The 27,191-nt window shown below is 52.1% G+C and overlaps 12 protein-coding genes across 12 annotated transcripts, besides 29 other annotated features; all 12 read left to right on the plus strand.

Annotated features, from left to right (window-relative positions):
- Tc00.1047053511827.10 (hypothetical protein, conserved) lies at positions 1–507 on the plus strand (the record flags this gene model as incomplete). Its single annotated transcript, XM_811467.1, has 1 exon — positions 1–507. A coding segment is annotated over one exon (507 nt), but the record flags the coding sequence as incomplete, so codon positions are not given.
- Positions 1–14,991: a sequence feature (heterozygous, non-Esmeraldo-like haplotype).
- Positions 564–584: a microsatellite.
- Positions 829–854: a microsatellite.
- On the plus strand, positions 1,130–9,175 carry Tc00.1047053511827.20 (hypothetical protein, conserved; the record flags this gene model as incomplete). Its single annotated transcript, XM_811468.1, has 1 exon — positions 1,130–9,175. The coding sequence occupies one exon, from the start codon at positions 1,130–1,132 to the stop codon at positions 9,173–9,175; it is 8,046 nt and encodes a 2,681-aa protein (XP_816561.1).
- Positions 9,193–9,305: a microsatellite.
- On the plus strand, positions 9,516–10,973 carry Tc00.1047053511827.30 (uncharacterized protein; the record flags this gene model as incomplete). Its single annotated transcript, XM_811469.1, has 1 exon — positions 9,516–10,973. One exon carries the CDS (start codon positions 9,516–9,518, stop codon positions 10,971–10,973), a length of 1,458 nt encoding a protein of 485 aa, XP_816562.1.
- On the plus strand, positions 11,131–12,915 carry Tc00.1047053511827.40 (hypothetical protein, conserved; the record flags this gene model as incomplete). Its single annotated transcript, XM_811470.1, has 1 exon — positions 11,131–12,915. One exon carries the CDS (start codon positions 11,131–11,133, stop codon positions 12,913–12,915), a length of 1,785 nt encoding a protein of 594 aa, XP_816563.1.
- Positions 11,262–11,282: a microsatellite.
- Positions 13,112–14,086, plus strand: Tc00.1047053511827.50 (uncharacterized protein; the record flags this gene model as incomplete). The annotated part of the gene is made up of 1 exon (XM_811471.1): positions 13,112–14,086. One exon carries the CDS (start codon positions 13,112–13,114, stop codon positions 14,084–14,086), a length of 975 nt encoding a protein of 324 aa, XP_816564.1.
- Positions 14,133–14,162: a microsatellite.
- Positions 14,212–15,459, plus strand: Tc00.1047053511827.60 (CCR4 associated factor, putative; the record flags this gene model as incomplete). Its single annotated transcript, XM_811472.1, has 1 exon — positions 14,212–15,459. One exon carries the CDS (start codon positions 14,212–14,214, stop codon positions 15,457–15,459), a length of 1,248 nt encoding a protein of 415 aa, XP_816565.1.
- Positions 14,992–15,647: a sequence feature (areas merged during assembly that could not be assigned to a particular haplotype. This can correspond to areas where the two haplotypes were merged or to regions with more than two copies in the genome that were merged during assembly.).
- Positions 15,544–15,593: a sequence feature (A-rich).
- Positions 15,614–15,694: a sequence feature (A-rich).
- Positions 15,648–25,109: a sequence feature (heterozygous, non-Esmeraldo-like haplotype).
- Positions 15,965–16,004: a sequence feature (T-rich).
- Positions 16,116–16,144: a microsatellite.
- Positions 16,155–16,448, plus strand: Tc00.1047053511827.64 (hypothetical protein, conserved; the record flags this gene model as incomplete). Its single annotated transcript, XM_811479.1, has 1 exon — positions 16,155–16,448. The coding sequence occupies one exon, from the start codon at positions 16,155–16,157 to the stop codon at positions 16,446–16,448; it is 294 nt and encodes a 97-aa protein (XP_816572.1).
- Positions 16,534–16,558: a microsatellite.
- Positions 16,642–16,680: a sequence feature (CT-rich).
- Positions 17,210–18,895, plus strand: Tc00.1047053511827.70 (hypothetical protein, conserved; the record flags this gene model as incomplete). The annotated part of the gene is made up of 1 exon (XM_811473.1): positions 17,210–18,895. One exon carries the CDS (start codon positions 17,210–17,212, stop codon positions 18,893–18,895), a length of 1,686 nt encoding a protein of 561 aa, XP_816566.1.
- Positions 18,905–18,949: a microsatellite.
- Positions 19,135–20,241, plus strand: Tc00.1047053511827.80 (hypothetical protein, conserved; the record flags this gene model as incomplete). Its single annotated transcript, XM_811474.1, has 1 exon — positions 19,135–20,241. One exon carries the CDS (start codon positions 19,135–19,137, stop codon positions 20,239–20,241), a length of 1,107 nt encoding a protein of 368 aa, XP_816567.1.
- Positions 19,249–19,274: a microsatellite.
- On the plus strand, positions 20,561–20,872 carry Tc00.1047053511827.90 (hypothetical protein, conserved; the record flags this gene model as incomplete). The annotated part of the gene is made up of 1 exon (XM_811475.1): positions 20,561–20,872. One exon carries the CDS (start codon positions 20,561–20,563, stop codon positions 20,870–20,872), a length of 312 nt encoding a protein of 103 aa, XP_816568.1.
- Tc00.1047053511827.100 (cysteine peptidase C (CPC), putative) lies at positions 21,212–22,213 on the plus strand (the record flags this gene model as incomplete). Its single annotated transcript, XM_811476.1, has 1 exon — positions 21,212–22,213. One exon carries the CDS (start codon positions 21,212–21,214, stop codon positions 22,211–22,213), a length of 1,002 nt encoding a protein of 333 aa, XP_816569.1.
- Positions 22,222–22,278: a sequence feature (A-rich).
- Positions 22,418–22,496: a microsatellite.
- Positions 22,552–22,648: a mobile genetic element.
- Positions 22,678–22,718: a sequence feature (A-rich).
- Positions 22,818–22,865: a sequence feature (A-rich).
- Positions 22,943–22,982: a microsatellite.
- Positions 23,248–23,306: a sequence feature (T-rich).
- Positions 23,595–23,624: a microsatellite.
- Positions 24,025–24,051: a microsatellite.
- Positions 24,143–24,167: a microsatellite.
- Positions 24,289–24,312: a microsatellite.
- Positions 24,707–26,863, plus strand: Tc00.1047053511827.110 (trans-sialidase, putative; the record flags this gene model as incomplete). The annotated part of the gene is made up of 1 exon (XM_811477.1): positions 24,707–26,863. The coding sequence occupies one exon, from the start codon at positions 24,707–24,709 to the stop codon at positions 26,861–26,863; it is 2,157 nt and encodes a 718-aa protein (XP_816570.1).
- Positions 25,110–26,372: a sequence feature (areas not merged during assembly with more than two copies in the genome that could not be assigned to a particular haplotype).
- Positions 26,373–27,191: part of a sequence feature (haploid, Esmeraldo-like haplotype) that runs on past the window's edge.

Consider the following 27,191-nt stretch of genomic DNA (forward strand, 5'->3'; position numbering starts at 1 on the left):
CCGTCCATCCGTCTCACCCTCGCTGTGTTGCTTTCGACGAAGCCAACACTTGTGGCAGGTGGGGTGCGACTGTTGGAGTGGGGTCCGCCAGTGCGTGCCTTTTGCCGGAGCGTCGGACACATGCAGGCGAAGCTCTTCACGGCAGCAATGTGCGAGACGGCCCTCACAGCTCTCGCCGCCGGTGCGCTTGGCGCCGTTGGATTGCTTTGCGCCGTTGCGGACGTTGTGATGGTCACGGCGCTGGGCAACGACAAACGTGCCGTTGTGTCCCGCGAGGAGGCGGCGGCGGAGGTGACCATCGTGGAGGCCGTTGGTGTCTTGTCTTCATACGCGCAGTGGGCACTGGCAGCGGCACCGGCACTTGGCACCATCACAGCACACGTGGGGCCCGTGCGCAAGGGAAAGAAGGAGGCCGCTGTACGTGACCGCGTCGCTCACAGCATCCTCCTCTCACGCAGCGTGCAGATTGAGCCGCTGTTGCTGCTGGAGCGGCGGCATGCAAGTTAACTTTTTGGCCGTCGCGAGTACGAGGGTCAAGACGAGGCGCATGAACGAAGTGCAGTGAGAGAGAGAGAGAGAGAGAGGGCCCGAGAGGAATAAAGGAGGTGTGGGAGGGGTGGAGACAGATGAGGAGTAGAAAAAAAAGAAAAAGCTACTTCTGAGGTGATCGAATAAAATATTAAGAATGCATTTTGTGTGGGAGGGGAGGGCGGGGGTGAACCCCTTCCCCGGCAAATTGTGTAACGCGGAAGAAAATAAACTGCTTATCTTTCCCGGTGTTGCTTCTGCGCATCTCCGCGAGGAGCACCACCCATCGTGACGCAGCGTCACACACACACACACACACACACACATTTTCATACATGTATACATGCATATATGTGTGTATACATGTGTGGTTCGCAGACTTTTTTATTTATGGTTCATTATTTATACCTCTTTTCTGCTGGTGCTGTTGCTTCTTTTGATTTCCATGTGGCTGAGCCAATCTTGCGAAGGGAAGTAAAGAACTCGAGTGGGGAGCCGAGGGCTGCTCGTGTGTTTCTCTGTGCCTGTGCCTTGTAAGAGAGAAAAAGGAAGGAAAAATAAAACAGAAGGGAGAGTGGGGCGGTGGTAGGAACACGCACGGATGGCCCCCACGGAGAACACGGCGATTCAAGTGAATCCGCCGCAAGGGTTTTATGTCAATTTCGATGTTGACACGACGTACGTCATTCCCTTCACTGTGCGAAATGACGCACACTCCATGTGCACTGTGCGCTTTACGCCTCCCAGGAACCAGCACGTTTTTCGTATTAATACCGCCTCGGTGCGTCTGGCCCCAAGACTTTCATACGTGATTGAGGTGGAATTCATCACGCACGTGGCGCAGGACTACCAGGACAGCTTTGTTGTATTCACCAACACAGAATCTATCACGGTGCCGCTTGTGGCGAAGTGCAGCCCGGATCTTGAGTTTCCCACGAAGTTAAACTTTGGACGGGTTGAGCGAGACTGTCGTGGTTTGTCGAAGGTGCTGCGCTTCACAAACAAGGGCCGGCGTGACAAGCACGTGCACATAAAAATTGGAAAACAAAGTACAGGAGTAAAGGTGAGACCACTGAACTGCGTTGCTCCGCCAATGGGCTTTGTGGACGTGTGCGTTGAGCTCCTGAAGCTAGATTTCGGTCACCACCAGCTGCCGCTTCATATCGACGTGGATGGCGAGGCGAAGCAGCGGACACTGCTGTTGGAGGTGGATGTGATGGACAGCAAAGGCGTCCTTATTGACCCGTGCAGCGGTGAGGAGGTACACGCACTGGCGTTTGCCAAGACGTACTTGGGCACGAGAAGCGTGGTGGAGCTTGATGTGCGCAACGACAGCGAGCAGCCGGTGAGTTTCGCGTTTCAGGCCGCAGCGGACATCTCGGCTGAGCAGCAAAACCCGCAGCCGTTTGACTTTGTGCCGCGACAAGGCCGAATTGGTCCGCACGAGACGACACGTGTGACCGCTGTCTTTGCACCGCCCATGGCATATTCCCCACAGGGTTGGTCGTGCCGCCGCGAGAATCCACGTGTCTTAAATAACATGTACGAGTGTCTTTACTCGCTGCTTTTCCTGGAGATGGAACACACACACACGGTACGTGTGACTGGGACCAGCACAACGACTGCCGCGTGGTTGTCGCAGCCTGTTGTGGACTTTAGCCAGTGCGCCATGAACGATACCCGCGATGTGACGTTGACGGTGCACAATGGGCATAGTGAGATGCCGCTGCATTTTGCGTTTCCTCGCGTCGCCCACTTCTCCATTGACCCTGCCGACGGGAAAGTGAAGCCCCGCTGTTCACGCGCCGTTCGATTGACTTTTTGTCCACGTCGTCTAGGTAAATTTGAGGAGCATTTGAAGGTTGTCTTCAATGAGACGGAAGAGCACAGCCTGACTTTCTTGGGCGTTGCGAAATCACTCGTTCCGCCGCGGAAGATTGTCGGTGGGGCCGACAAACTGCCGGAGGATTTTGTCTGCGCGCGGAAGAGCGTCACTTTGGTGAAGGAACCGCCATGTGCCATTTTAATTCCCGCGGCGGAGACGAAGTTGGATGCCGTTGACATTGGTATGACGCCAGCGGAGGGCCTGCAGCCACCCGAGCCGGAGATTCCCGCTGCCATCGGCAAGAAAAAGGACAGGGGGGAAATTTCACTGCTGCGCGAGGCCGACCACTTCTCACCCGTCTTGCTGGACGCAAAGACGCTCATCCGAAAGGTGTTCAAGGAGACCCCGAGCAACGCGGTGGAGCGGCGGGATTGCCGGCGTGAGTTGCAGCCGATGGAGCTCCTGCGCATCGCGGCACCCATCAAAGTGATTGACTACAAGCGGGTGACCGTCGGTTCCACCTCAACCAAAACGTTTTTCTTGTACAACGGGACCTCCGCCACGGTGCTGGCGGAGATGCCGACGGAGGAGGCCCAATTGTCTTTTTCTCCACACTCGCAGGTCATTCCGGCTGGTCGCGCGGCCGCATACGATGTGAGTTTCCACAGCTCGGTGGTCCAGACATACCAGCAGGTTGTGCAGATCAAAATAAATGGGCGTTATATGCTGCGATTTACACTGCAGGCGGATGTTGTGCCAGTCGAGGTGACTTTGTCGCGTGACGATGTCGTGATTAACTTTGCGGAATTTGGGGATGATCCCAAAGCGTACGCCACTGTGACACTATTCAATCACGGGAACAGCGAGGCATTCTACGCCTGGTCGCTGAACAATGGCCCTTTCACTATTGAGCCGATGAATGGCTCTATTGCTCCACTGAGCAAGGTGACGGCACACTTGACGTTTAGTCCACCTCAGAGTGTTCTTAGCGCGGAGGCAAGGGCAGAATTGCATGTGAAGGGAGCATTGGATGCGAGAGTGCTTCGTCTGAAGGGTATCATTGCCCCTACGTCATGCGGGTGGTCGGATATTTTGGGCGGCGGCAGTGCCGCTAGTCGTACGAGTGTAACGGCAGGCGGTGAACATGTAATTAAATTGCTACAGGTACCCGCCGGTTTGGCGACACGAGCGACTGTCTTGCTGCAGAACAAAGGGCGCAATAGCGCCTACTTCTCCTTTGAATTTGTACCGGAGTGGGTTACGGTCACGCCAATGTGTAGCTGTGTTGGGGTGGGCGAGGTGGAGGAGATCACACTTGCCGTGCTGCATGATACACCGGGTTTGCTGCAGGCTGTTTTGCTTTGTTTTGTGCGTGGCATGAGAAGACCGCTGAAGCTGAACCTCACCGCAGAGGTATGTGTGGCACCGTTGTGTATTTTGTCACCTCCACGGACCAACGGAGAAGTTCTTTTGGAGTTTGACTCAGTTTACATTGGAACGGAGAAGGCGCTACCGGTACGCTTTCAAAACAGTGGTGACGTGGCGGCTGTCGTGTTTGTGGACCTCCGCTATCTTTCAGAGTACTCGCTGCGCTGCCCGGAGGGCGGGGCGGCCTCGCTGGCGTGGCGGGGTCGCGGTGAATCCGTTCCAGGGGAGACGTACGTCACCATCCCGCCTCGCAGCGAAGCGAACGTGCTGTTTGTTTACCGCCCCATCGGCTTGAGCAACGATGAGCGCTTCCTCGTTGCGTGGCGGCACATTGGGGCGAATGAGATGAATCCACTGGCGCCACTTGCGATTTCTGCACGGGCGATGGTGTCACAGATAGCCGTGGGGCGACAAGTCCTCGAATTCCCGCGCACAGTTATCGGGAGCACCGCTGTGCCAATGTCCGTCGCGATTGAGAACTTCTCTGGTGATTCGGTGCGGTGGGAACTCATTTTGACTCGTGGCGATGGCAGTAAGAAAGAAAGAAGCAGCGATAAGAGCGCTGCGTGCGAAGTATCCCCTTTCCACGTGAACCCGGAGAGTGGCACGTTGGCACCCCACACAAGTGAACTTCTGCACGTCGCATTTGCGCCCACCACGGAGGGCAATTGGCAGGAAAGCTACTCTGTGTATATTGACGGGAACCACCTGCGTCCTTGTGCGGAGGTGCGGGTCTCTGGGTTCGCTGCCAATCCACGGATTTTGTGCGACAAGGAAGAACTTGTTTTTCCTGCCGTTCCTCTCAATGTTGTGGTGCGAGAGACGATGTATATTAAAAATGACAGTTTTGACACCATTGATGTACGATACTCCAGCAAGGGGCAGGGCCCACTCACCGTCACCTTCCCACACGCTGCCACCTTTAACTCTTCCTCACGTATTCCTGTCGTTGTGGAGTTCTGCTCCCCGAAGCCTGTCACACTCTCGACATCCATTACGTTTACATCAGACAAGTGTGAAACACTCACGATTCCTGTAACCGCCACAGCCGTCAACTCATTTCTTACGACCGCTCCATACGTTATTTTCCAGCGCGGCTTCTCACATATTAGGGTCCCTGAGGATCCCGTCGTGGCTGTAGGGCACAGTGAAGAGGAAGAAAGTTCGGATGAAAAGGAGGAGCGGATTATGCCACTCATCTACCACGATGACGTCCCTGCGTTTCCCTCTAGCGCTGCTGCTACCGCTACTGCTATTAGCCCAATGGCTACCGGCTCCGGTGACAGTGCTACGAATGATCGTAAGCATCATTCAGTGGGTCCTGAGCGTCGCCTGACGCTCAAATCTTCTCCGTTTGGCTACGTGGATGCCGTTGGACAAATTCTGTATTCAAAACACGCGATTGAAAACCTGCGGGTGTGGCTAAACCATAGCGTTTTCCAAAAGCCTGTGGATGATCTCATCTATACACTGCAGTCGACTGACGGACGCCAACTTGTTGAGGCGGCGTGCCGACTTTCTGGTAAGAAACCCAATAAATTGGCTCGACCCACTGGGAGCGAAAGGTCGTTGAATTCTCTCCAGTTATTGGTGTCAATGATAAAGTCGAAGGGCGGTTGTCTGAGTGAAGTCCGCTTACCGTATTTGTTGAATTACGGCGCGTACCGCCGTTACTGCGAGAGCTCCGGCGCGGATGTTCTTTCAGAAATCGCCTTTGCCACGCGTGCGGATCATGCGTGGGTGACAGTAATCCTGCAGTTTATTCGTGTGTTTTATCTTCCCAAGGTGGATCTTGCGGCCATTTCTCAGCTTTACCCGGGGATGAAGGCGTATCTTTCAAACGCCACGTGGGAACCTGCACCTTTTCAGGCGGCCCTTCGCGAAAGCAATGTGTTCAGCCCCGAAGAAGGTTTACTGCTCTGGTGGGTTTTCTACAATGTGCAGAAGTGCAAGAGGGAGGGTCTGCTGAAGGGTAGGACGAAGATGCTTCGGGGATTTGACGACCTATGCGACTGTGTGGGTGTGATTGCTTGCATTCTTGCATATGTGCCTTCGGCAGCAACACGTTTTTCATTGATGGAACGCCTTGTTTCTGAGCCTAAAACTCGAAACGATGTGGAGAACAATGTGGCGCTGCTTTTTGCCATGCTGACTTACCTTGGGTTTCCCGCCTGTGTCGGGCCACGTGACCTGCTAGAGTACAACAGCGTCGACTGGCTGCTGCTTGTCGCGACGCTCTTTGTTTTTCTGCCGCGCTTCATTCCGTCTGCCGTCATTTTGCTTGAGGGAAAACTGCTCGTCCCGATGTCACGGTCACTGGAGGTGGCGAACGCGTCGAACACGGAACGTACGTACACCGTTGAGATGAGCAACGCCGTCTTTCGAGCACTGCCACGGGAGTTCAGCGTCAATGCTGGTGGTGCGGTGCAACTCAGCGTGGAGGTGACGTTGCTTTTTAACCGCCGCGTAGAAGGGGAGTGTGTTGTCATTGACACCTCCGCTTGCCTCATGGATGAGCGGGCACCCGTCGTGTTTCGTCTCGCCGCTGTCCCCAACAATGAACCCCTGCGTGTCATAAACATTCAGACCCCGCTGTATACATCCCTTTATTATGAGATGATTGTGGAAAGCCCTTTTCCGGAGAGTTGTGTGGCAACCCTTCGCTTTGCGCAGGAGTATAAGAATGATGCCGGGTACCCTGAGGGGGATTTTGGTAAAACGATACAGAATGCCTTCAGTATCCCCGTTGGAGTCGTTCCTTTCCGCAGCGGCGAGAAATCAAAGGTGGTGGTGCAGTTTTTTCCTTTTGCCCGCGGTAAATACGAGGCTCACATCACATTTCATGACGAACGGCAGGGCGAGTTTTCGTACCTTGTCGTTGGCACATGCACGATGCCAAAGGTGACGGACAAAGTGAGCATCCGGGCCGAGTCTGGGGAGGAGTGCACGCAGACAATTTTCTTGAAACTTCAGAATGCACCGTTTGAAAGGATGCTGCGTGCGGCTGAGGACCATCGCCGCGTCTCTGTTGTGCGCGCCGGGAAACGTTCCCTTATGCCGGATCTTGTGGGTGTGCCCTACAGTGTGAGCTTTGTGAACGAGGCCAACGTTGGCCCGAATCCCTTTTTTCGCGGCCCCGAGAATGTCACATTTGTGGCAGGCGAGTCGATGTTGCCATTGTCTTTCACATTTTTGCCCAAATATCTCGGTGAGTACAATTGTTACATTATTCTTGCCTCAAAGTACGATGTGCGTAGCATTCAGTTGACTGGCAAGTGTGTTCCGACCGGTGAAAGAGGCGTTCTTCGTTTTGCCTGCCCTGCTAGACAACTTATCACACAGGGCTTGTCTGTGACGAATAACACCAATGAGAATTGGTTGATTACGGCCACCGTGACGGGTCCGGGGTTCAGTGGGCCAAAAGAGATGCGTGTACCGTGTGGGAAGCAACGGGAGTATTCACTGCGCTACTGCCCTGCGTGGATTTCCTCGGCAAATGGGAATCTGACCCTATTCAACAACACGACGGGGGAACGCTGTGTATATACGCTTATCGGCGAGGCGGAGGAGCCAGTGTCAGAGGATGTGCTCTTTGTGGACTGCCGGGCACGCGAACGTTGTGTAGTGACATTGACAGTTCCTGACGTCAGTGGTGTGGATGCCACATATCTCGTGGAGACGGATCTGCCGTTTGCTCGAGGGGAGTCGTCACTTTTGGTGCGAAGAGGATCTACCAGCAAGTACTCACTCGTATTGCATCCTGTGATGGGTGGCACGTATGCAGGGACGGTTAAGTGTCGTGCCCCCAATGGACGTTATGCGTGGTATGCCGTGACAGTCAATGTCAGCCCCCCTGAGAAGGAGGGTACGGTTGAGATAAGGACCGATACACGCACTCCTGTGACAGCCGACGTGAGTATTCAGAACCCAAGTGACAAATCTCTCATATTTAATGTGCGTCGCTTCGGCCCTGGTCTTTTTGGTGAGAACTCTATCCTTGTGGAACCAGGCGCCCCCGCGGTGTACTCGCTGTTGTTTGTTCCATCCCAACTTGGCTCCTTTGACGGACGCCTTGCATTTTGCAGCGAGGAGGCAGGTGAGTTCTGGTACGAACTGAGCATTGTTGTCGAGGAGGCGGCTCCTGAAGAGATTGCATTTGAAAGCGAGATTGGTGTTCCAGATGTGATGCAGGTTCGGATACCAAACAACACCTCCATTGAACGGACTCTTGTTGTCTTCAATACCAACCCCCGTAATTTCTCAACGGCACCGGCTCTTTTGACGATTCCAGCCTATTCTGAGCTGACGGTTGATATTGTGTATACGCCTACTGCAATAGAGAAGCCACAGGAGACAATGCTCAGGCTACATAATCCGGATCTTGGCGAGTGGCGCTACCACTGCCGCGGTGTCGGCCGTCCGCCCGCGGAGAGCGCCCCGGTGGAGTGTGTCTGCGACGTCGGGGGAAAATTGTCCGTGGCGCTCAAGATAAAAAATCCGTTTGATGTACACATTGTCCCCGTAGTGGAACTTTGCTGCGACAAGGAGGGGTATTACACCTTGGCTACGATGCCGCAGCTGCCATCCATCGCACCGGGGGCGGAGGGTGCCATATCGCTTACCTACACGCCCAAATCTGTCGGTCGCCATGAGGCCACCGTCCTCGTGCGTCCGAAGACTTCGGCGCAGGAGGCGCAAAATTTCACTTGGAGATTCCCGCTGAGGGGTGTTGCGGAGTGGCGTTGCCGCGATGCGCCTCGGCGTTTCCGTTGCGTGGCAAGGCGCCAGCTGGAGGAGACGATCACGTTGGAAGCACCGGGGCTTACGGAAGAGGAGTGTTGTCTCTCCGTGGCGTTGGAATTAGAGCGTCACCAGCAGTACGCGACGGCTGTAGAGGCAAGTCTTCAAAGCAAGGTGGAGGTTTCCAACGCAGCAAAGGAGCTGCTTACTGTCAATATACGCTTTGCTCCCTTGCGTTCCTTCCTTGCCGCGGCTGACCTTGTCGTTCGCTCTGGAAAGGGTGCGGCGTGGCGGTATTCTATCGTTCTGGATGCATTACGGGCTGAGTATGACGATGTGGTGACTATTAAGGCCGCTCTTCGCACCGTATCCGCCGTCGTATTCGACATGTACAATGTGTTTCCACACACTTCTCCTTTCAATGCCTATTTTACCCCTGAAAGCTCTCGTGATTTTTCTGTAATGAATGCGCGTGGGGTGCTGCATCCGTTCTTGGTGGGCCAGCGCAACCCGGGGGTTGCGACACCGCTGCAGGTGCGGTTTGCCCCCTCAGCCCGTCTACCGCGGGTGGAGGGGACTCTCATTGTTGACACCGAGGAAATGCAGTGGTCCTTCAAGGTGATCGGGAAGATTGAGGATAGACAGACGCGATAGATGTCTGTTTGGGATGTAGAGAGAGAGAGAGAGAGAGAGAGAGAGAGAGAGAGAGAGAGAGAGAGAGAGAGAGAGAGAGAGAGAGAGAGAGAGAGAGAGAGAGAGAGAGAGAGAGAGAGAGAGAGAGAGAAGGCTTTTTATTTAATTATGTATAAAATGACAACAATGAAGAGGCAGAGGAAAAACAAAACAAAACAAAATCAACTGCACCAACACGATGATTAGGGAAGACATGAAAGCTTGCTAGTGGAATTGATATGTATGCCTGCATGAGGATGCAGAGATTAAATTTCTTGTTTATTTATTTTCTATTTTTTTTTCCTTTTTCCCCAAAATATAAATGCGTTTTGCGATGTGTGTGTGTGCGTCAGTCTTGCTTGGAAGAAGAAGCAGCAGCAGCAAAATGGATGACTGGGAGAAGGAGTACGAGGCGGACCGGCGACGGCTGGCGGAGGGAAAAGATGTTATTTTTGACGTCCGGCGAAACGACGCGGCAGCGGATGTGTTCGAGGAAAAGAAAGACGTGTCTTCTCACGCCGTCCCTACCGGCGGGTCGGGGACGTCGGCGATGCCTGGATTTGTGCCGGCGTCTTTCGGACCGACAACAAAAACGGTGGAACCCTCACGGACGGGGGATGTCGCACCACCCGTCGCCGTGCCGTGCGATGATGATGAGGAGGAAATCCGTAAGTTATACGCCCAATACGGCGATGACGACTCCCTGCCGCGTAACAGGCGTGCCATGTCCGATGAAGAGGGGGACGAGCGAACTCAAGATTACAAACTACACGATGCCCGCTTCAGCCTCACTTGCCTTCCGCCTGGGTGGAATCTCTGCGGTTTATTTGGCAAAAAGTTGGGTCGACGCCTATTTTTTGCGGAAACAGTGACATCGCCATTTAAAGGGTTTCTCGCTAGCAAAGAATCACTCGTCGGCTGCTTTGTCACGCCAAATTGTGTGTACCTTGGCGACGTTCAGACAGGTGCGATGATTATCTGCGTTGACATCCTCCGGCTTCATGAGATGCACATTTTTGACGGTCTTGCAGTTGGCTTGAAAACGTTGGATGGGCTTGAGTTGTTTCTGCAGTTACCAAAGCATGCGGAGCGACTGGTGGAAATCCTACAGAAGATTTCGGCGTTCTGGAAAGTAAACGTCAAGGTGGTGCGGTCCACGACTGACGCGGCAAAGGTGTTCAAGAAGGAGATGCGACTGGTGGAGAAGAAGAGCCAGGCGTGGAGGCTCGTAGAGGATCCCCGCACGGGTCTTCGTATCGTTAATCTTACGGGAAAATTTGTAAACATCCTTTCGCCCATTGCGTCCAAAATTCTGCACTGGGTTGGTTTTGTAAACCAGCTGTCGAAGGACTGGAAGGGCTCCAAGAAGGCACAGCGTCGGTGTGCGTGGGTGACAGCAACGTGCTTTTTTGTTGCCAGAGAGGAAGGGCTCGCGGGGGACGCGCGGAACATCAAACATTGCGTGGCGATGCAGTATATGACCGAGCTGTACGCAGGCCCCGGCGGGGAGTTGGGCATCGTCGCCGCAGCAGGCCCTCCGCAGCCACCGATATCCGTGACGTTTGAGTCGGAGGAGGAGAAAAATGCGGTTCTCTTTATCTTTCAGGAGTGCTACAACTATCGGAATGGCGGCGGCTCCGTCAAAGTTACGCGCGTGGACAGCGTGGAAGAAAAGATTCGCTTTATGAAGGCTGTGGGAGAGGCACGACCGCAGCTTTTTCTTATGCGCCCGCAGAAGGAATTATACGATTTCTTGCGAGGTCCTTCTGGGAGGAAGTAAAAGGAGAAAAAAACAAATTTCTCTGCTGCACGGTGGCATCTTAAATTTTATTTTGTTGTTTCTCAACGTACTGCCACGGTGCGTTTTTTCTTTCTTTCTTCCTTCTTCTGAGTCTGGTGTCGCATCACTGGTCACGTCCCTCTCCTTTCTTCTTTGGATGCGGGTGCCTCGGCGTGCGTCCACTGCGCAGGACACGAGGGGAGGGACGTTTTTGTTCTCCTCTTTGCCCTTTGACTGTAGAGCGTTTTTTTTTGTTTTTTTTTTATCACGCGGAAACAGAGGGGACCCTGTGTGTGTGTGTGTGTGTGTTAGCATGCGGCGCCTGCATCAGACGCACATCCGTCGAGGTGAAGGCGCGTCACTGACGTTCTTTTTTTGCGTCCGTGAGGAGGGCGTCAAGCTGCCGGATCCGCCGTACGCGTTGCCCACTTCTCCCCGCTTTGATGCAGAGCGTAGCGGGGCGTTCAACAAGGCGTGGCTGCAGCACGAATTGCCCGCCTTGAAGCCGCTGGTGCGAAACAGCGTGTACCTGCCCAGCAAGGAGGAGCTCTGGAGGTTACCCATGCACGAGGGACTGGAGAAAATTGCGGAGCGCTTGCCGTATCACGACGTTCTTCGGTACATCATGGATCATAATTACTTCTTTTTGTTCAAAACTTTGCTGAATAAACCTGATGCGCCCCTTCCGCATGTTATGTACGAAGATTTCATGAAGTGCCGGACATTTTCTTCGCTGCAGAACCCACCCGAGGAGCAGTTTGCGCTACCGCCGACGTTGCTGCGGGTGCTGCTCTGTATGGCGGCATACCAGTGCATTCTGGACCCACACTACTTTACAACTTGCCAGCTGCTCTTCCGACGGCTGGAGCAGCAACAGACAATGACGTCCGGGGTTTTGTCCGCGTGGGTGTACTGCTGTGCAGCCAGTGGGAGGGTGGATGATGCCTTGGCTCACGCGAAGCACATGGCGGATCACGATGTTCCATTTGATGAAACCGTCTTTTCTCTTATGCAGCATCCTTCTGTGGACCCTGTGGCGGCCGAACACTGTGCGGTGTGGCACTCCGCGAAGGGGATACTTTTGCAGCGTCGTCTGGGCGAACGCCTTCAGACGGAGTACCGCAGCGACAGCGTGGCAGCCCACGGCATGTTTGTCTTTTACGCACTGACGTTAAGCCACGTGAAAAAATGGGAGGTGATACGAGCCGCAGTATCCCTGGGCGTGTCTCTTTCGGAGCGGACTTTGGCGCTGTTGGTGGATGTGTACGCTCGCGAGAAGGGCCTGCGATGTGGTCCCAAAACTGTGAGGGCCTTCGCTTCGCTATTAGCGCGTGACGGCACAGTGGGGCATCTGCTTTTTGTGCTGCTTCGTGCGAGAAAGAACGAACTCTTGCCGGAGTTTCAGGGTTTGCCAAGGACCGTTTTTAGCGAGGCGGAGAAGGCGGATATCTTGCAGTGTGTGGAGAGACGCGCCCGTCGTGAAGACGGATTTCGTGCAGCCATTCCGCTTCTCCGTGCGTTGGTGCAAGAGGACGACCCACGACATTTCTTTCACGCCCTTAACCGTGCCGTTTGCGAGAATAATAACAGAAGCAGCATTGGTGTTGATAGCAGTGTGAATAATGGTGCTGCTCCCGTGCATGCATTGAGTGACGAGCAGAGTCTTCAATTTCTAGTGACATCTGTACGAGGCCTGTTGCGTGAGGTGGACACGCTGGAGAAGACGAGCCGGAGGGAGGCAGTTAAGACGAGTCGTGCTGCAGTGAGGGCTGAGAAGGCACCGGGGGATGAGAAGGAGGAGGAGTTGCGGACGTTGGACGAGAGCGGCATTCCTGCGGGTGTGCGTGAAATTGCCCGGATTCACCTTATCGAGGAGGCGGAGCGCGCGAAAAGAGCCGCGCGGCTTCGCACGGCGTGGGTGAATCCAGACGGCACGTTGTGACGACACACCCCTTGCACGGAATCTGTCAGTTATTTCACCGGACCCGTGTGGGATCTGTGCATTTGTGCCTCCTTTTCTCTCTGCTGTAAATTCCAGGCAGATTCATTTTTTTTTTTTTCTTTATTGTTCGTCTTTCTATTTACATGTCTCTTGGGCTTACGTGCGGCACAAACAACCACATGCTGGCTGCAGTAAAATGCTGTCGTCCGCCAGGGCTTTGCTGGCTCGACTGGAGATCTACCGCGGCGACCGGGCCGAGGAGGAGGAGAAGGAGCTGCAGCCACTGCCGGAGCCGCCCCGACAACACCCTCCGCTTGCGGTCGACGCCGTTCTTACGCGGCGTGTTGCCCTCCTGCGAAAACGCCTGAATGCCTTGAGAGAAGAGAACGGCGGCTTGCGTCGGGAAATAGAGGCCGCGGAAAGGACGATCGCGACACACAGCTTGCCCACTGCCGCGATCCTCATGTTGGGCTTCCAGTGCGTGCTGGAGGAGTGCAGCCGGGCGCTGCAGAGTGAAGGAGAGCATGTGCACGAAACATCACTCATGCGTGATGCGTTGGTCCATGCGCTGCAGCAGCTGTATTCCTTGAAGTCGTTTATGAAGACACTGGATAGCCTACATGAAGCGTACAGGCAGGTGCAAAGGGAGGGCGTTCAGTTGGTTCTGGAGAACTATGTTGGGGGGATTTCGGAGGATGACGTACGCACGGCAGCGGCGGAGCTCATTGTGCGATATGATGTCCTTGAGGAAAGACGGATGCAATCGGTGAGCGAGTACAATTTACTTCAGCGCAGTTTTGCCAACGCCGTTGGTGTGGCTGTTTCCCGTGCCATGCTGCATGTTGGGAAGAGCAAGCAGGCAAGTCAACAGACTCTGTCGTTGCTGAGTGCCACGCAGCAGGTGGTGCTGGGGGCGTTGGATGTCTTTCGTCATTTAGAGCGAGACGTGGCGACGAGCTTCGCGCGGGGCGTGAGTGTGAATGCGGCTCTCCTCAAGAGGCTCCACGCAATTAGTCTGTCGATGGTCCCACAACACACAGCGCCCACCACCGCCGATCTGCAGGCGATGACCGATGGCGTGGCGGACACTGACATTGAGCAGCGGCGGGACGGCTGCTACGACGCTTGTGTGCAGTCTTTGCAGGCCGCTTTGTTTCTACTGGTGGACTGACAGGAATGTCTTGCGGGATGAATTTTCTTTTATTTTTATCGTTACCATATATATATATATATATATATATATATATTTGATGTATACATGCGTGGACATTCTCTCTGTGTGAGCTGCATGGCATAATGTCAAACACATGGGATTTTATGGACGGTCTTTTTGTGGCAAATTTGTCGTTTCCATTCTCTCTCTCTCTCTCTTTTTTTTTTTTTGTTTCTGCCTGCCTGTTGGCTGGTCCGAGGGGGGCCCACGAAGAAGAAGACGAGACACAGACACACAAGACGGAGAGAGAGACATACGTGGAAGGAGGGAGTGAAATAGGAAAAAAAAAGACAAAAAACAATAATAATAAAAAAGGGGACATGATGCAGTACGGTAACGCTTTAGCGCAGTACGGGACGTACCAGCAGCGTTATCCGGTTGCTGTTAGCCAAGGCGGGATTGCTGCCATTCCTTCCCTTAGTAAATCCCCAATGATTCGCGACGTGTGGGAGGAGAATTTAGAGGAAGAGTTCAACATCATACGATCCCTGATCAAAGACTACCCTTATGTGTCAATGGACACCGAGTTTCCCGGAGTTGTAGCGAAGCCTGTGGGCAATTTTAAGGCAACACACGAGTTTTATTACCAGACACTTCGTTGTAATGTCAATTTGCTCAAAATGATTCAGCTAGGGATTACACTACTCAATGAAAAGGGGGAGGTACCGGAAAACTGCTGCACCTGGCAGTTTAACTTCCGTTTTTGCCTCACAGAGGATGTGTACGCACAGGATAGTATTCAGTTACTCCGCCATGGCGGCATTGACTTTGACTACTTTGCGCAGTATGGGGTTGAGGTGACGCACTTTGCGGAGCTCCTCATCTCGAGCGGGCTCGTGCTGAACAGCGACATTCGCTGGCTTGCCTTCCATGCAGGCTACGACTTTGGTTATTTGATGAAGGTGGTCTGCGGCAAGGACCTGCCGGAGAAGGAGGATGACTTCCTGCAGATCTTCCACTCCCTGTTCCCGTGCGTGTACGACATCAAGTACCTCCTGCGCGCCACCGACCTCTCGCACTCGTTGGGTTTAGACCACCTCTCGGAGAGCCTTCGGGTGCGCCGGTTCGGCATGGCGCACCAGGCCGGCAGCGACTCCCTCCTCACCGGCCACTGCTACTTCAAACTGCTCCGCGACTGCTTCGGCAGCAACCCGCCCGTGGCAAGCAACGGCGTGCTCTACGGCCTGTGCGAAGACGCGTCCTCAGCCGCCACGCCCAGCAGCACGACGATACCGGGCGGCAGCGCACACGCGTTCGCTTCGTTTACCGCCAGCAAAAACACCACATTCCCGTCCACGCCGCTCAACAACTCGGTGAAGGGCCACAACTAAAAAAACAAAAACAAAACAAAGTCCCTGCCGTTGCCACCTCTTTCCAACCCGCGCAGGCGTGAGTTAAAAGAGGCGGCCACGACGAAAAAAAACAACAACAAAAAACAAGAGAGAAAAAAAAAACTGAAAAATAAGCCAAAAGCGAGCGACGGGGAAAACAAAACAAAAACAAAAAAGAAAAGGAAAAGGAATTACAAATAAAAACAAACAAACAAAAAAAAAAAAAGAAGAAAAATGAATGCAAATGAATTTGAGACGAAAGAAATGCGTATACGATGATGCATGTGCGGAGTTATATAACAAACGGAAGGACACAAAAGAGACTGAAGGGCCAGGAGAGGAGGGAGGGAAAAGGAGAGAGGGAGGAGGTCTTCTAACAATACATTCCTGCCGTCACCCACTGCTATTTATTCGTCACGTTTATTCCCCTTCTCACCACGCAGCCTTTTCCGCCATCCGCTGCAGCGGGCGGTGCATGCGGCCGGGGAGATTTATTTGTGCGAACTTTTTTTTTTTTTATTTATTTTCTTCTATATATTTTTTTTAAATAACACCCCTCCTCCCAAAACAACAACAAAAAGTTCGCAGGAAGAAACGAGAGAAAGGCTGTAAGGAAGGGCTGTCACCACCACCGCCCCTCCTCTCCAGAGACAGACGAAAAAAAAAAAAAAGAAAAGAAAAGGAAGTTAAGACGCATGTCTTTGGAAAATGAAAACACGTCGGACATTTGGTCCAACCCCGTGGATCATTTTCGTCCCAATCTCAAGGCACTGACGCTCTACGCTGACTACCAGTACTACGTCGACAACTGGCTGCACGTCAAGGAGCGGTGGCTCTCACCGTGGTACCTGCCGTGGTGGACCCCCATGTATCAACTTGGCACATGGTACTCGCAGCGCAGGAGGAACCTCTTCCTGGTGGAGAACCATCTCAGTTACCGGCCGTACAGATATCGCCGTAACGATGAGGACCGCAAGAACCCGTATTAGGTAAGCGTATAGGGTGGGGCGCAATGCATGCATTGGTAGCTGCGCGGTGGGAGTAGTGGATGAGGAGAATTGTTTTTTTTTCTTTTGTATGTATGTGTGTGTGTGTGTGTAGGGTGCATGAATGACAGGCGTGACAAATAAAGATGCCACCAACACGAAAAGAGGAGGAGTGGGGATATGAGATGCGTGAAGATTTTTTTTTCTCTCCTTTCTCTCTCTCTCTTTTTCTCTCCTTAGGGAACAAAAACAACAACGAAAAGGACCCTCCAAAGAAGCAAAAAAACAAAACATGTGAGAAAAAAAAAAGAAAAGGAAGAGATGGAGGGACGTTTTTATTTTGTTGGATATTTATTTTATTGGCGTCTCTTCTTCCTTTTTTGTTTTTGGTAGTCTTCTTGTCGTGTGGTGTCATCCTTTACACTCTCTTCTGTTTCATTTGGGGAGTTCGCTATTATCACGGATGCTGCCGCTGCGGCAAACCGTGAGAAATAATGACGCAGTCCAAGGAATTTTCTGTCGTGTCTTTCTTTCCCTCATCTGTTGCCGCTGCTGGAGGCGTGCGGCTGATGGCAGTGATGTTTTTTTTTATTGTTGGCTGCGTCCCAATTTTTTATTCTTTGCTCCCCCTCTCCCTCTCTCTCTGTCTATTCGGTGAATGACAGCGGCAAAAGGGCATCCGATACAAAACGTGAAAAAGGGTTTTTAGGGAAATTTTTACCTTTTTACACACAGACACACAGAAATAAAAATAGGAAAAGAATATGTTAGAGGGTCCTGATTGTTTGCAGCTTGACGAGAATGTGCTGGAGGCTCTTGTGCATGCGCTTACAGCTGACCGAAGTCTTTGCGTCGATGACTGTCTGCCGTACATTCTCAACGGGATTGCGCATGGGGAATCTGACGTGGGTGCGCAGCGTCGCAGAGGGACGCGTGGGCGCTGGGAGCACGCAAAGGCCGCCGAGGTGGCAGAGTCGTTGGGGCGGGCCTTGAATAGTCGCGCCGGCGGAAAAGAATGGTCTGCGGCAGAGGATGGATGGAACATGTTTTTGTGCGGCATTGGGTCGGGACGGAGAGCCAATGGTGAGGTGCGCGAGGCACTGAAGGCACTCGTGGGGCCGGCCACGCAGGCATTGGCCCCCGTGCTGGAATTTCTTGTCTCCGAGGAAAACGTCCATGAGGACAGACTCCTGTGTGCACGTGGATTCTATGCCCGTGCCGTATCTTCCTTGCTTCGAGTTCATCTACCCGGGGCCACAGAGAAGGAGTGCGTCATGTGGTTGCGACGCTGCGATTGGAAAAAGGAGCTTGAGGAGCTGCTAAGCCCTTTTCTGCAGTGCGAGGTCGAGCCGCTGGCGAAGGAGTTGGCCTTTCACTTCCAACAAGGAATGAAGACTGCGCGGCGTGAGGAGCCCCAGCACTTTTTTTCGTTTCTCTTGCAGTTGTATGAGCGCTACAACGCTGACGTTCGCACACATGGATGGATATCGCCCAATATGAAGGCGCAAGATTCCATTTCTCTGTTGGCGCTGGGGAGTGTGTCACTGGCGTTCATTGCGGTTTCTGTCTTCCGCGGTGTCTACGGCTGGTGTGAGGGATCCCAATTTCTCGCTTCCAGGGACTTCACAGTGCATGGTGTGAACTCTTTTATTGAATTCTTGGACCGGGCGAGGGGGATCATTCACGGCGGAGCGCAGCTGCTACTGGCGGAGAGCATTTTTTTTCACTCCGCCTTTTGTGTTTTTTTAGAGACGGCAAAAGTTGCCGCTGAACGGTCCCTCACCACGGGGGCACGTGCACTGTGGCGACAGGAGTTTCTTGCCATGGATCCACCGCGGGCATTCCATACCGTTTGCGGCGCATATCACATGTTGCGGTGTCTGGAAGCGGTGGTTCGGCGTTTGGGCGTTGTGTTCTCACTTCTCCCCACCTACGCAGTGAGCCTCTGGGAACGAACCATTACGCCGTGTTTGTCGACATTTGTTTGCGTTTGTGAGGCAGCCAAAGAGTCATGTGATTCGAATTTAGATGCGGTTATGGTGTCGCTTGAGGTGCTTAGTTGTGCGCATGCCATGCATTCTGCTGCGGAGGAGTGGATGGAGCAGTGTTGCGAGGTCTGTGGCGGGGTGGAGATTTCTACGTCCCCTCTTGAGCGGCTGGCGTTGTGGCGTGATGAGCTCACACGCGGAACGACGCACGATGTAAAGCAGTTTTTTGCGCGACTCTTTGCGGAGCCTGGCCTTTTGGAGTGGCGGGACCTTCAGGCATGGGATGCTCTACTGCGTGTTGTGTGTAGCGGTAAAACTCCGGCACACGCCGTTGTTTATGAAGACATGAAGCTATCTTTGACACGACTTATATCGGAGGAGCAGCGAAACAGTTTGAAGGAATATTGCCAAGTAACTAGCATGGGGGCGTTAGCTACCCTTCTGGGAAACACCGTGACGTGATTCACCGCCCACACACACACACACACACACACACACACACACACACACACACACTCCCTCTCTCTGGCACCGCGTATGCCTTTCCGTGGCGTATCGACCGAGTTGTATAAGCGGGGCCACACTGCTTCCGTCATTGGTAGGGGGACGGGAGGGAAAGACGTTTGTTAATAATTTTTTTACTTCTTGCAGTCCATCAATGATTATTATTATTATTATAGTTGGTTTTGCGGCCGGTATGAATGGTATTAGTTGTGAATTTCCCGTCGCGTGGATCGCGGGTGGTTGGTTTCCTGCCCTCTTTCTCCAGCCCGAATCCCCACCTTACATGTCTGCCATCCGCCTCATGGCGTATATTTATTTCTTTTTTTTTTTTTTTTTTGCTTCGGACATTTCCGCTGCGATTGTCATGGTGTTTTTGTATGCGTGTGTGCGTTGCCGGGAGGAGGGACGCGCAGCCCACAAGAGAAAAGGGGCTGTGTGGATTGTGCATGCAAGCATGCCGTCAATTCCTTCGTCACAGGATCAAAAGGGGTGGCCATACCGCGTGGGTATGTGAAGTTTCTCTCGCGGAGATGTCCAAGCAGGGCGAGGGCATTTTTTCCGAAGGCGACACGACGGCGTTGCGACCCCCGTTTTCCTCCGCCCCCGTCGCGCGACGTCTCACCACGACAGAAGAGGCGGTGCGTCGCATCTCGTTGTTTTACAGCCCTCACACATATGCCTACGGCCTTCTTAGTGCTCTTGTTCTTTTCGACGAGGCAAAGCGTCGTGGGCTTCTGGACCCCAAAGTGGATGCGGGGAAGTTTTTTGTGCACCCCATGGCGCTCGTTCGCCACCCGGAAATGTTTTCACAGTTTTTTGGACCCGAACGGTCCCAATTCTTTTCCGCGATGCTTCAGCAACTTCTTGCCGTGCACGATGCGGAGTACTCCTCCGTCGTGCGGGTGTGTCGTTCACAGGGTGTGGATGCGACAAGGTGGATCCCATTCCTGCGCGGACTGTGTCTCTGCGTGATTGCTGGCGACCCAATACTCTCCGAGGCGAGTTTCGTCATTGAGGACTTGATTCTGAACGGTGTTCTCCATGACGGTTTAAGTGTTCCTGGAGACTACAACGATCGTGGCGTCTCAGTAGCCGACATGCTCATGGAGGCTGCCGTGGAACTTGGCTCGGCGAGGCTGTCGGAGCTCAGTTTGTCCGTATACCGACAGTTTCTGCCGGAAACACCTTACGCGGTCAGCAAGAGGCTGGCTTTGTGTATCACGCGAGGTGAGAGACGTCATCTCGACTGGAACTTGCGATGCCTCCCACGTAAGCCACGCGGCCGGTCACGTTTGAAGCGTTAATGATAATTATGTTTTTTTTTTTTTTTAATCATTGCCGTTCACGTCTATTTATTTATTTTTTTGTGTGTCTTTTTAAAAGGTTGCGTTTAGTGAACCCTCGTGTTTGTTGGCGTTCATGTGCGGTGCACCTCCCGCGGTGTGTTTGTGCACGCCGTTTCATTGGGCGGTTTTCTTTCGCCATTTTCTGCCTGTCGTGCACGTTCCTCCCCCTTTCTTCTCTCTCCCTTTTTCTCTTTGTTTGTTTGTGTGTGTTTGTGTGTGGGAAGAGATGGAGCTGAATGAGCTGCAACGCCTCTCGGCGGCCTTTTACGAGCAGGGGATGCGGTACACCTTCACGGCCTCGCAACACCCGTCAAATCCCGGTGTCTACCGCTTCGTCTTCTCGCGGCCCACCAACGCCACGCCGGAATCGCCAGTGTACATCACCGTCGATATTTTCCGGTCCCCTCCCGACAACAAAACAGACGACGACAACACGACGACGTACTGCGCGATGGTTGAGGGACTCCGTTGGCCGTATTATTTCCGTCTGCGCGGTGGGGCGATCGATGAGGGCGGCTTTTCAGAAACTCTCCTGGAGAAGGTGGACGCACAGAAGTGTAAAGTCAACGAGCGGTGCCTTTGGATGTAAAAATGCCGCAGACTTCCCCCCCCCCCCCCCGTTTTTTTTTTTTTGTCTTTTGAGCTCTCTTTCCTTTTCTCTCTTTCCTCCTGTTGTATGCATGTGCAATTGTCGTTTTTTTTTTTTTTTGTCTCTTTTAAATAATATATATTTACATTCTCCGTGTCGTCCGCCGCGCATTGATACGCCCATTGCACGGAGCTGCCAGAAGATATTTGTTGCCATAAAGTGAGAGGAAGAATTTAAAACACACACACACACAAAAAAGGGTTACAACTGCTTAAAAGGAAGAAGCGGAAAACAAAAAAAAAACAACAATAAAAAAATTAAGGGTGGAAGAAATCAGAGATGCGTGCTTATTTTTCACTCAGCATCGCTCTTTTTCTTTTTCTGTTGTACGCCACGGCGGGACACTCTTTCCATGCGGAAGACGCTCCAATTTTGACAGATGAGTTTTTGGAACTTGTGAACCGTCTCAACGGCGGAAAGTGGACGGCTGGCCGCACAAGCCGAACAAAACACCTCACGCGTCGCGGGGCAAGTCGGCTGCTGGGGACTTTCTTAAGAAACACCAGCATCCTCCCCCCGCGGCAGTTCAGCGAGGAGGAGCTTCGTGAGCCGCTCCAGGACAGGTTTGATGCCGGAGAAGCGTGGCCGAAATGCCCCACCATCACCGAAATCCGTGACCAATCGAGCTGCGGCTCTTGCTGGGCTGTGGCAGCAGCTTCAGCCATTTCGGACCGCTATTGCACTCTTGGTGGCGTACGGGACCTCAGAATTTCTGCGGGGGATCTTATGTCGTGCTGCGATGTTTGCGGTTATGGCTGCAATGGTGGCTATCCCGAAGTTGCCTGGGAGTACTACGCCGTGCACGGTATTGTGTCAGAGTACTGCCAGCCTTATCCTTTTCCATCCTGTGCGCATCACGTGAACAGCAGCGATCTCTCCCCATGCTCCGGTGAATACGACACGCCTACGTGCAACAGCACTTGCACGGATAAGAAGGTCCCATTGATTAAGTACAGGGGGAACACCTCATATCTCTTGAGCGGAGAGGAGTCTTTTAAGCGAGAGTTACTTTTGAATGGCCCATTCGAGGTTTCATTTTCAGTTTACGCTGACTTCTTGGCTTACACAGGCGGCGTATACAAGCATGTCGCTGGGACTTTTCTCGGGGGCCATGCGGTACGTATTGTTGGCTGGGGTGAATTGAATGGAGAGCCGTACTGGAAGATTGCGAACAGCTGGAATCGTGAGTGGGGGATGAATGGCTACTTTCTTATTGCCCGTGGCGTGGATGAATGCGGAATCGAGGGAAGCGGCGTCGCCGGTACTCCAAGAATACCATGACTGCAGTGAAAGGAAAGAAGGAAAAGAAAACAGAAAAAAAAGAAAACAGAAAAAAAAAAAGAAAAGGGAATATTCTTCTCTACTGCTGGCCGGGCTCTGAAGGTGTTGAGAAGGAAATAAAAGAAAGTAGTATAGGAAAGAAGTGAGTGACGACGGGGCATTGGCCTTTGACACCTCCTCGTTGTTTTTTTTACTCCAAGTAACTGCACATGCATGTATAAACGTATATATATGTGTATATGTGTTTATACGTGTGTGTGTGGACATTTATATATATTTATATTTCGATAGCCCCGCTCTTGTGACATGCTGAACGTTCTATTCGGGTTGGAGATGTGTATTACATGCGAAGTGGCAGAATTCAAAAGGGGACCGCCAGCCACGAGACCCCGCCGCAAAAAGAAGGTGAGAAGGAAATGAAAAAAAAAAAAAAAAGAGGACGGGTGGAGAGGCAAAAACATAATAAAGAAAGAAAGAAAAGGAAAAAAAAAAAAAAAAAAGGAAATTGTCTTCTTCTTGTTGCCATCGGTTCAATGACTCCTTTTCACCGCGGCCCTTCAAAAGGTTTCATAAGATAAGGGGAAAGAAGAAGAACAACAACGACAAAAAACGAAAGAAAAGAAAAGGAAAAAAAAAAAAAAGAAAGAAAAAATGGTACCAGAAATATTGTTTGTTTTTCTTTTCATCGGGGAATATATTGAGTTGGGTAGCCCGCCAGTTTTGTGAACATATTTTTTATTTATTTATTTATTTATTTATTATTTTTTTACACGCCTTTCAGTCTCCCGTTCAAACAAAAAGAAAGAAGGAGAATAAAAATGGGGGGGCGGGGGGGGAGAAGCCAAAAGGAAAAAAAAAATTATGGAGTAATGGCCTGGACGGTAGACGAGAGGAGCTTTCAATGCAGTCACAGATGTCTACAATACATATAAATATGTGCCTCTTTCTCTCTCTCTCTCTCTATATATATATATATTGTAGACATCTGAATCGGCACTAAATTTTTTTTTTAATTTTGGCAGGCATATCGATCCTTTTATTATTATTTTTATTATTTTTTAATTGTTATTTTTCATTTTTTTTTCTTTTTTATATGTCTTTGGCATTTGTGTGGCTTTTCCTGCTCTTTTTCATTTTCTCCCGTTGACCGGGAGGGAGTTGTGTGCCGCTGGCTGTGGGATGTCCCACGTGACATGAAATCTCCTTTTTTTTCTTTGCAACGCAGTGATGTTGACAGTCTTCCATGCAGCCTGAGCGCCTCTGTGCATCCTCCCCGCAGTCCCTCTCGCGCGGGTGCTGTCGGTCTGTTGAGGTGTCCGCAGCGGTCGCACACCACATTTTGTGCGAAGTCCGCCGTGAATGTCTGCTGGAGGGCGTGGCGCCCCCCCCCCCCCCCCCTCCTCCTCCTCCCTTCCGTTTGGGGGAAAAAAAACCCACTGACTCTCTCGAGGTGAAGTGTGGGGGCAAATAAGTTTCCGCGGATGGCCGAATTCACCGGATGGCAATGGACAAATTTTTTTCTGGCAACTCGTACGAAGTGAGGCGCCTGATCCCCAACGATGTTTGGGAAAATGAACGGGAAACGATTCACACTGTGCTGGTTATTGTGCATCCGGAAGGGCATTCCGATGTGCGGATGAGGGCCGTGTGCATCCTGGCGCTGAGGGGAGATCAGGGGAAAAGACACTGGAGATGAAGGCTCAATACATTCCTTTCTCGCGGAATACGGAATAACCTTATATGCATTTGTACATGATCGGGTAGCTGGATCTTCATGAACAATTGTGGCTTATGTGCAATGGCGCCGGCCGTTTATTTTATTTTTATTTTATTTTATTGCTTTGAAGAAAGAAGTACATGAGCTCTCACCAGGGCCATTTGATTTTTTATCGGTTTTTTCTTTTGCGCCCTGGATTGCACAATTCCGTGTCTATCTATCTACCTATCTATTTATTAATATGATGTATATATACATATTGTGTGTTGGCCTTTTTAAAAATACGATCGCACGGAAGATTTTTTTGTTGTTGGTTTGTGTCACTTTGGTTTTTTCCTTGTGCGCACGGTCTGATGGCTGTGTGTGTGCGTGTGTGTGTGTGGGATGAGAGGGGCCCGGTGTTGCGTGGCAGGAGGGCGTTTTGCCTCATGAATGGGCAAATCGTTTTGTGCTTTTTTTTTGTGTCTGCAGTCACACTTTGCTTGTATTTTGCGAGTAATATGTACAATACACTCACCACGGAAAAAACAAAACAAAAAAGACTACGTCGGTGGCCATGTGACCCACCGTGAATGATGATGGCGTTCATCGTTTTGTGTGTTTCTTCCACACCTCTCTGCATTCTCTCCATACGTTTTTTGTATTCTACCTTTCCACCTCACGCACACAGACACACACGCTAGGAAAGAAAGCAAGCAAGCGCTAATCGCTACTGTGAGATTCGAAGACACTGAAAGGACCAACAGCACACAGACCGCCCATACACACATATTTATATGCTCTCACGTGTTGTTGCTGTAATGGCACCCCGCACACACAACCGTCGCCGCGTGACCGGATCCAGCGGAAGGAGGAGGGAAGGAAGAGTGAGTGAGCCACAGAGACCCAACATGTCCCGGCGTGTGTTTGATTCCACGGTGCTGCTCCTCCTCGTTGTGATGATGTGCTGTGGCACTGGTTTGGCTGCACCCGCTGAGGACAGCAATTCAGGGGATGTGCGGCTGCCGCAACGGGTCGGTCTCTTTTGGCCGAGGAAGACGTCGGTGCTGCCGAAAGAGGGGGCGGGCCCGGGTGATGTGAGGGATGCATTTGTCTCACCCTCTATTGTTATTGCTGGTGGAGTGATGATTGCATTTGCTGGGGGTGAGAAGAGGCATAATGATCCCGCGCATCCATCCGAGCGTTATGGATCTGTTGATATTGTTGCGGGGTACCTCAACGCTACGGAGCCGTGGCCGTCCATGGTCGCCTATATCACCTCCAGTAAGTGGCATGCACAAACCGTTTTTGCCAGAGAAGCCGTAAAGGATAGGTTGAGCGTTGCGATTCTACCCACGTCACTTTCCAATGGCAAGAATCTTTTCCTCCTTGTGGGAAGCTATTATTTTGTTTTTGATTCAACTGCGCAGCATTGGGTTGATGTTGGCTGGGATATTCATTTGGTTAAGGGTGAGGCCACGCCGTCCACGGAAGAAGAGCCGAGTAAAGGGATCCAATGGGGCACACCTCAATCTTTGTTGGGGCTGATCAGCGCACGTACTGAAAAACTTGGCCTGTACAAGTTTTTTGGTGCTGGTGGCTCAGGCATTGTGCTGGAGAGGGGCTGGCTTGTGTTTCCCCTGACGGCGTTCAAAGGCGAAGGAAAAACCGTCTTCATTATTTATTCAAAGAATGACGGCCGCAGCTGGGACGTCGCCACAGGCACGCCTCCTGGGTCCTGCTTTGGCCCTCTTATTGCCGAATGGGAGGAAAAAATTCTCATGATCATTGAATGTGCGGATGGCCGCAAAGTGTTTCAGTCAAGTGACGTGGGGGATACATGGACGGAGGTTCCCGGGGTACTGTCACGCTTGTGGACCAGCGAGCCAAACCCTCGGGGGCTAAATTTTGCGTTGGGAGATCTCATCACTCTGAACTCTGGCATAAGGAGTGTCATGCTGTACACTCAGAAAGGGTTTCCCCAGGGGGAAGACAAAGCCAATGCGCTCTACCTTTGGGTCACGGATAATAACCGCACGTGTCCTGTTGGCCCAATTTCTATGGATGATGATAGGGAGAGGACGGTTGCCAACAGACTGCAGCACTCAAATAATATGCTGTATCTTCTGCATGAGAAAAGAGATCAAATTACTGGTGGCATTTTTCTTTCCCCACTGAAGGAGGAGCTCGACACAATCAATTCCGTTGTGAGTATTTGGGCACTGATGGACACTTTTTTTTCCGGGTTGTCTATACCCACGGATGGGCTGGTGGCATTTTTGTCCGATTCAGCCACTCCTGGTGTGTGGATCGACATGTACCGCTGCGTGAATGCAGAAGTAAAAGGTGCGGAAAAAGTCGACTATGGGTTTAAGTTCCCGGGGTCTGGGTCCAAGGGGATATGGCCCGTGAACAGGAAGAAATTGAACAGGCAGTACACCTTTGTGGATTACAGCTTTTCTTTTGTGGCGACGGTGGTCATCGCGGAGACGCCCGCGGGCAGTATCAAAAGCACTCCTCTGGTGGGTGCAAGCCTGGAGGACCCTGCAGGCACGAATTTCATTGGGCTGTCTTGCACCGCGGAGGGGAAGTGGGAGACGGTGTTCAACGGCGTGAAAATGACATCGAGCAGCGCATGTGAGCCGGGGAAAGAACACCAGGTGGCGATTATGCTGCAGGACAACAGGGGACTTGTGTGTGTGGATGACGAGATTGTGGGGAGCTCAGAGACGATGCCAACAATTGAAAGGCGGGGGACGGAAATATCGGAGTTCTACTTTGGGGGCGGTGATGGAGGCATCAGCGTGACAGTGATGAACGTTTTACTGTACAACCGCCCACTGAGTTTTGCCGAACTGCGAATGATCAGTAAAACCGACACCTCGATGCGTGGGAGTATGCCTTGGCCGCTGCTGCTGTTGCTGGGGCTGTGCGGCATTGTGGCCCTTTACTGAGAAATTGCAGTGAGGGCTTCCTGCCACGAGCGGGAGCACATGCGTCTTTACGCGCACCCTCTCTGGACTACTTGGCGCATCACGTAGATGCTGTTGATTCTATTTCATGCTTCTTTTTATTTTGTGCGAGATGATATTGCTTTTTTTTTTCTTTTTTACATTGAGCGTTTCTTTTTATTTTTTATTTTTGTGCCACCGCCGCGGGTGTCTTCCTTTGTTTATTTATTTATTTAGTGGTGGAGCCTTCTGGGGGGTGGCGGGGTCCATTCACTGTTTCCGTCCACCGACCACCGACGCTCTCGGCATTTCCTGCCACGCCGATGTCGCC

This window comes from Trypanosoma cruzi, genomic scaffold (assembly GCF_000209065.1).
Source record: "Trypanosoma cruzi strain CL Brener 1047053517171 genomic scaffold, whole genome shotgun sequence".
Taxonomy (NCBI): Eukaryota; Euglenozoa; class Kinetoplastea; order Trypanosomatida; family Trypanosomatidae; genus Trypanosoma; species Trypanosoma cruzi.